Source organism: Eptatretus burgeri, chromosome 4 (genome assembly GCF_056783735.1).
Source record: "Eptatretus burgeri isolate ZD-2024b chromosome 4, Ebu_testis_v1, whole genome shotgun sequence".
Classification (NCBI taxonomy): domain Eukaryota; kingdom Metazoa; phylum Chordata; class Myxini; order Myxiniformes; family Myxinidae; genus Eptatretus; species Eptatretus burgeri.
The window spans coordinates 4,153,735-4,161,123 of NC_140964.1; the positions used below are offsets into that span (position 1 = coordinate 4,153,735).

At 50.4% G+C, this 7,389-nt stretch overlaps 1 protein-coding gene across 2 annotated transcripts in view; it reads right to left on the reverse strand.

The window, feature by feature from the left end:
- Positions 1 to 5,245, reverse strand: part of LOC147027362 (uncharacterized) — a 76,130-nt gene extending 70,885 nt beyond the window's left edge. Inside the window, exons 1-2 of one of the 2 annotated variants that reach the window (XR_015057013.1) lie at positions 4,873 to 5,245; positions 4,545 to 4,732 (exon numbers count right to left, since the gene is read on the reverse strand). Coding sequence is in view for 1 of the 2 variants with exons in the window: in XM_085876710.1 (XP_085732836.1) it covers positions 4,545 to 4,676 (132 nt within the window). In the remaining variant the exon portion in view is untranslated. The remainder of the gene's footprint in view (positions 1 to 4,544; positions 4,733 to 4,872) is intronic. The other variant, XM_085876710.1, reaches the window with a different exon arrangement.
- Between the last annotated feature and the right edge of the window lie 2,144 nt (positions 5,246 to 7,389).

Here is a 7,389-nt window from a genome sequence, read left to right on the forward strand (position 1 = left end):
CTGAACGCTTCAAGCTCAACATTCAAATTCTCTCCAAGAACAGATGTACCTTTTGTAGTGACAGAAGCAGAGCGAATGAAACAACCAGAAACAATTAATCTTCACATCAACTCCGTTCACTTCAGCCAGAGAGGCGGGAACACTCGTCTGTGGCCAATATCTACACGGCACGCATCATGCTCGCTTCATGGCACAAAGCGAGGGGGTGGATGGGGTGGGGAAAGGGGTCATTTGAACCACAACATGTACAAGGGAATCACTGCCATAGATCCTTGTCAATGGTGGAATCAGAGTCTATATACAGAGAGTAGCGACAACGCGCAATTAGACGCCATTTTGTTTCCATCGAGCGCAGCAGACCAAAGCTGTTCCCATTGTGCGCGAGGAATAATGTGTCAGTTTTCTCATCAAGATGTCTTTCTCTGCACTCAAAGGGAGATTATATTATGTAAAGATTTATTTTCGTTCTTCTAAGAATCTGAGGCATCAGATAATACATCAGACAGGATTGATTTAGCCTTAAAACATATTCGCAGAGACAGTGGCAAAACGAAGTGTAACGAGCGAGTAAAAGGGTCACATTGACGAGTGCCTCATTTGAGGTGTACAGAGCCTGTGAGTAGAAGCACACGGGCAGTGACAGAATGCAGACATTTGAAAGAAGTGGAAGCATGAAGGTGAAAGAGAGAAATGGAGGCACACCATCCGAGCTGGTTGCGCACACCATCCTCCAAGAGAGTAGAGAATTAGGTAAAGACAAAAAAAAAAATTAAAAGAGAAAGAGCTCGAGAAGATTGATTGATCCATTGATCCATTTGTGCTCGGCCTGAAGGTAGGTCCTTGCATGCTTGACAAAGGCGAAAGTGGGTGGTTTGCCACTGCCTTCCCAGCAGTTAATCAGAGCAGGAATTTGTAATTTGACCAGGATGCCGGTGATAACTCGCCTACTCTTGGTGAAGGACATCGTGGGATCTTCAACATCCACCAACTAATGATGGCAGATGGGACACCAGTCTCAAAGTCCATCCGAGGGACAGCACCGCACACCGATGAATCACCCTGCGTGTGAGGCACCGGTATGACATTACGTTTGTCTGTCCTGGCCGAGTATTCTTTAGCACGGGCTTAAAATCTCAAGGCAGTCAAAAAGACCTTTTGCGATCGAGTTTGAATGGCAAACACAGATAAAACACCACACACAAACACATACAAGGGGCAACGCATCACCTGGCCACAGAAATGACGACGAAGTGGGTTTCCGTCCCAGTCACCTCATTCTGTTCACACAATTTCCTTCTTTCGGCGTTTGTGGGGAATCTGTGCATTCTGAATCCCTTGTCCGACCAATGAGTGCAACCAACGGAAAAGCAAGCATCCCATCGTTTTGTGGGGATGGAACCGTCCGATTAGAGGTGCGTGGAAACAAAATGGTGCCCACAGCCCACGTGACCAGGATTTTCCAGACACGTCATGTCGCGAATCTGTACACAGGGACAATAGGTGGAATATGCGATGACCATGGATCCCGGATCAACAGTGGAATGTGCAATGCCCACGGATCCTGGATCAACAGTGTAACGTGCGATGCTCATGGATCCCGGATAAACAGTGGAACGTGCGATGCCAAAGGATCCTGGATCAACAGTGGAATGTGCGATGCTCATGGATCCCGGATCAACAGTGGAATGTGCGATGCTCATGGATCCCGGATCAACAGTGGAATGTGCGATGCCCATGGATCCTGGATCAACAGTGGAAAGTGCGATGCTCATGGATCCCGGATCAACAGTGTAACATGCGGTGCCCATGGATCCCGGATCAACAGTGGAATGTGTGATGCCAAAGGATCCCGGATCAACAGTGGAATGTGCGATGCCCACGGATCCTGGATCAACAGTGGAATGTGCAATGCCCACGGATCCTGGATCAACAGTGTAACGTGCGATGCTCATGGATCCCGGATAAACAGTGGAACGTGCGATGCTCATGGATCCCGGATAAACAGTGGAACGTGCGATGCCAAAGGATCCTGGATCAACAGTGGAATGTGTGATGCCCATGGATCCCGGATAAACAGTGGAACGTGCGATGCCAAAGGATCCTGGATCAACAGTGGAATGTGCGATGCTCATGGATCCCGGATAAACAGTGGAACGTGCGATGCCAAAGGATCCTGGATCAACAGTGGAATGTGTGATGCCCATGGATCCCGGATAAACAGTGGAACGTGCGATGCCAAAGGATCCTGGATCAACAGTGGAATGTGCGATGCTCATGGATCCCGGATCAACAGTGGAATGTGCGATGCTCATGGATCCCGGATCAACAGTGGAATGTGCGATGCTCATGGATCCCGGATCAACAGTGGAATGTGCGATGCCCATGGATCCTGGATCAACAGTGGAATGTGCGATGCTCATGGATCCCGGATAAACAGTGGAACGTGCGATGCCAAAGGATCCTGGATCAACAGTGGAATGTGCGATGCTCATGGATCCCGGATCAACAGTGGAATGTGCGATGCTCATGGATCCCGGATCAACAGTGGAATGTGCGATGCTCATGGATCCCGGATCAACAGTGGAATGTGCGATGCTCATGGATCCCGGATCAACAGTGGAATGTGCGATGCCCATGGATCCTGGATCAACAGTGGAAAGTGCGATGCTCATGGATCCCGGATCAACAGTGTAACATGCGGTGCCCATGGATCCCGGATCAACAGTGGAATGTGTGATGCCAAAGGATCCCGGATCAACAGTGGAATGTGCGATGCCCATGGATCCCGGATCAACAGTGGAACGTGCGATGCTCATGGATCCCGGATCAACAGTGTAACATGCGGTGCCCATGGATCCCGGATCAACAGTGGAATGTGTGATGCTCATGGATCCCGGATAAACAGTGGAATGTGTGATGCTCATGGATCCCGGATCAACAGTGGAATGTGTGATGCTCATGGATCCCGGATCAACAGTGGAATGTGTGATGCTCATGGATCCCGGATAAACAGTGGAATGTGTGATGCCCATGGATCCCGGATCAACAGTGGAATGTGTGATGCTCATGGATCCCGGATCAACAGTGTAACGTGCGATGCTCATGGATCCCGGATAAACAGTGGAACGTGCGATGCTCATGGATCCCGGATAAACAGTGGAACGTGCGATGCCAAAGGATCCTGGATCAACAGTGGAATGTGTGATGCCCATGGATCCCGGATAAACAGTGGAACGTGCGATGCCAAAGGATCCTGGATCAACAGTGGAATGTGCGATGCTCATGGATCCCGGATCAACAGTGGAATGTGCGATGCTCATGGATCCCGGATCAACAGTGGAATGTGCGATGCCCATGGATCCCGGATCAACAGTGGAATGTGCGATGCCCATGGATCCCGGATCAACAGTGGAATGTGCGATGCCCATGGATCCCGGATCAACAGTGGAATGTGCGATGCTCATGGATCCCGGATAAACAGTGGAACGTGCGATGCCAAAGGATCCTGGATCAACAGTGGAATGTGCGATGCTCATGGATCCCGGATCAACAGTGGAATGTGCGATGCCCATGGATCCTGGATCAACAGTGGAACGTGCGATGCTCATGGATCCCGGATCAACAGTGTAACATGCGGTGCCCATGGATCCCGGATCAACAGTGGAATGTGCGATGCTCATGGATCCCGGATCAACAGTGGAATGTGTGATGCCAAAGGATCCCGGATCAACAGTGGAACGTGCGATGCTCATGGATCCCGGATCAACAGTGGAATGTGTGATGCCAAAGGATCCCGGATCAACAGTGGAACGTGCGATGCTCATGGATCCCGGATCAACAGTGTAACATGCGGTGCCCATGGATCCCGGATCAACAGTGGAATGTGCGATGCTCATGGATCCCGGATCAACAGTGTAACATGCGGTGCCCATGGATCCCGGATCAACAGTGGAACGTGCGATGCTCATGGATCCTGGATCAACAGTGGAATGTGTGATGCTCATGGATCCCGGATCAACAGTGTAACATGCGGTGCCCATGGATCCCGGATCAACAGTGTAACATGCGATGCCCATGGATCCCGGATCAACAGTGGAACGTGCGATGCTCATGGATCCCGGATCAACAGTGTAACATGCGGTGCCCATGGATCCCGGATCAACAGTGGAATGTGTGATGCCAAAGGATCCCGGATCAACAGTGGAATGTGCGATGTCCATGGATCCAGTCTCGTACATCTAGTTCATCTTGTCCAGGAATAAAACAATAACCCTAAACCTCCCAACCAGGACCCACAGCACCAGGCCCGGCGCGGGGACCGCGACAAAACAAGCATCCCACCAGGTAACCGGCAAGCGCGTGCACCGCTCGACCTGCGCACCTGACGGACGATCCCGCGCTCCGCGAGCAAGAAAACAGCGTTCCAATGGGCGATCCCCTCTCGCCCGAAACAAGCAAGGCCCTTACTAAATTAGCAGCACGTCGGAACGATCACGAGTTCACGATGCAACGACAAACCGGATATAAAAGGAAGATGTCCGCACCTGCTCGTCGATCTTCATGGCCACCATTGCCGGGCCCACACCGCTCGAACGAGCCCCGAACACCTCACCAGAAACGTTTTTCCAGCTCCTCCGCCATGCGGGCCTGTGGGCCTTTTTCACCTGATTGGTCATTCTCGTACACGTGACGTTTACGTTCTCTGTTGTTGTGGTTTCAGGGACGCGGAAGCCTGACGGCAGCAATCAAACGGGGGAAAAAAAAACACGAAGCAAGGTTAATTTTTTTTTTTTTAAATAACAACTTTAATTAACGATAAGAACGGACACAAAATATTGTTCAGTAAAACTGTAAGAGGTGTCGATGCCGCACCGTCTGAGCGCGTACCCACGACGAACGGCGTTCAACAGTCGACTGAGCTGGAGAAATTTCCTGTAATTGAACAAAAACCTTCATAGGCACGAAGAAACCAGAAAACTAGCTTTTGGGGACACGGGGAAGAGCAAACAAAAAGATTCAGGGGCCCGACGATGAGGTAGAACAAAAAACTTTTAGAGGCACGAGGAATCTTCTTCTTCTTCGCTACTATATAATGAAGGGGTGAGGTTAAATGGCAGCAACCATCCGGACTGCCTTGAAGGCTTCAACACGATACTCCCTTAACTCCCCTAACTTCCCTCTGTCCTCAGCTCACTCTCCCACGACCCCCACGGTGTCGATATCCCTCCTCACACAATCTTCCCTTCTCAACCCTCGTCTACCTCTTTCCCTCCCACCTTACTCCCTCAACCTATCCCCTCTCTTCCTCCATCCGCACCAAGCGTCCAGCCCACCTCAGCTTGGCTTATCACCAAGCTCATCTGCACACCAATCTCCTCCCTCAGTACGTCCATCCTCGTACCTCACCGTCGTCACTCAGGCAATCAACCTCGTCTGCTGTTGGTTTAACGGTTAAGGGGGCTGGCTTAAGATCTTTGGGTCTTGCTTTTGAGCCCCTGCTGTGCCATTGGCAAAACAAAACAAAAAACACAAGGTGAGTTGACTCAGCCCGTCATCCTTCCGAGGTTGGCAAAATGAATACCAGCTTCATGGTGATGGGGGCACTGCATCAGCAGTGCAGCCACGCTTCCAGAAATGATGCAACCAGCAGCCACAAGCTGCAGATGAAACAACAACTCCACAATCCTGAGCCAGTCGTTCTCACAGACATGCAGCATCTGGTGTTGTCTCTCCGTCAGTGCCACCGTCTCCAGACCGTGAAGGTGGACCGGCGTTGTGCATGACATCACAACCTTCCCTTTCAATGTTCTTCATATACTTATGTCTGTGGTCACTCCTTCCATCCTCCTCCATGCATCTGAAGCCACATGAATCCTCCTCCATCACACATCTGCCTCGGACTTACCATCCCCGGTCACTGTTCCTCCCAGATTCTTAAACCTATTTACCTGCCTGATCTCCTTCCTCTCTCACCTGGTATTCATTTCCTTTCTCTGCTGCCCAACCCACATCACGTTAGTCTTCTCCATATTCATCTTCAGCCCATGCTTCCTAAATGCCTCCTTCCACTCACTGTGAGCTGGAGCTTCCATATTATATAAAGGGGTTAGTGGAGTGAGCAGAGATCGTGGAGGAGGAAGTTCAGTATTAAAGAGGATGAAGAAGGGCAGAGCCCCAGGCATGGATGAGATGCTAAATGCACCGGGAGTAGTTGGAGTCAGTTGGATATATATGTGTGTGTGAGAGAGAGAGAGAGAGAGAGAGAGAGAGAGAGAGAGAGAGAGAGAGAGAGAGAGAGAGAGAGAGAGAGAGAGAGAGAGAGAGAGAGAGAGAGAGAGAGAGAGAGAGAGAGAGAGAGAGAGAGAGAGAGAGAGAGAGAGAGAGAGAGAGAGAGAGAGAGAGAGAGAGAGAGAGAGAGAGAGAGAGAGAGAGAGAGAGAGAGAGAGAGAGAGAGAGAGAGAGAGAGAGAGAGAGAGAGAGAGAGAGAGAGAGAGAGAGAGAGAGAGAGAGAGAGAGAGAGAGAGAGAGAGAGAGAGAGAGAGAGAGAGAGAGAGAGAGAGAGAGAGAGAGAGAGAGAGAGAGAGAGAGAGATCGAGAGAGATCGAGAGAGATCGAGAGAGATCGAGAGAGATCGAGATCAATTCCGGAGGATTAGAGGACATGCAATGCCCATGGATCCTGGGTCAACAGTGGAATGTGCGATGCGCACTCCCGTAGTACTCCCTGAACCTCCTACCCACTCTTCACCACAACAGCTAGATCATCTGCATACAGCATCTTCCCCATGCTGCTCCTCAAGCCCACCTTCCTGCTTACCAGCTCCATCACCATGATAAACGTGCATGGGCTGAGAGCGCTTCCCTGCCTCAAACCAATGTTCACGCTGAACTCCTCGGACATCCCAGGAGCAATCAAGACTCTTCCCTTCATTCCTTTGTACATACGTAGCTTTCTACCAATCGAACTTCTGCTTCCAGGACTTCCATCCATCTTAGTGTCACCATCACCACCTCTCCAGCACCTTCATGACATAACTTCAGAGCCGAATGCCCCTGAACTTCCCCGGATCTTGAGCATCGCCCTTCCCCTTCCAAATCGGCACAATTAACCCTGTCCTCTAATCCTCTGAAATTGAACTCTCTCGCACATACATCCAACAGATCTTCATCCAACTGACTCCAACTACTCCTGCTGCATTCAGCATCTCATCCATGCCTGGGGCTCTGCCCTTCTTCATCCTCTTTAATACTGAACCTCCTCCTCCATGATCTCTGCTAACTCCACTAACCCCTTTATATTATATAATATGGAAGCTCCAGCTCACCTTTCCTTCCTCCCTGGTTCAACAGGTCCTAAACAAAAAATAACAAACAATATATTGGAGACAGG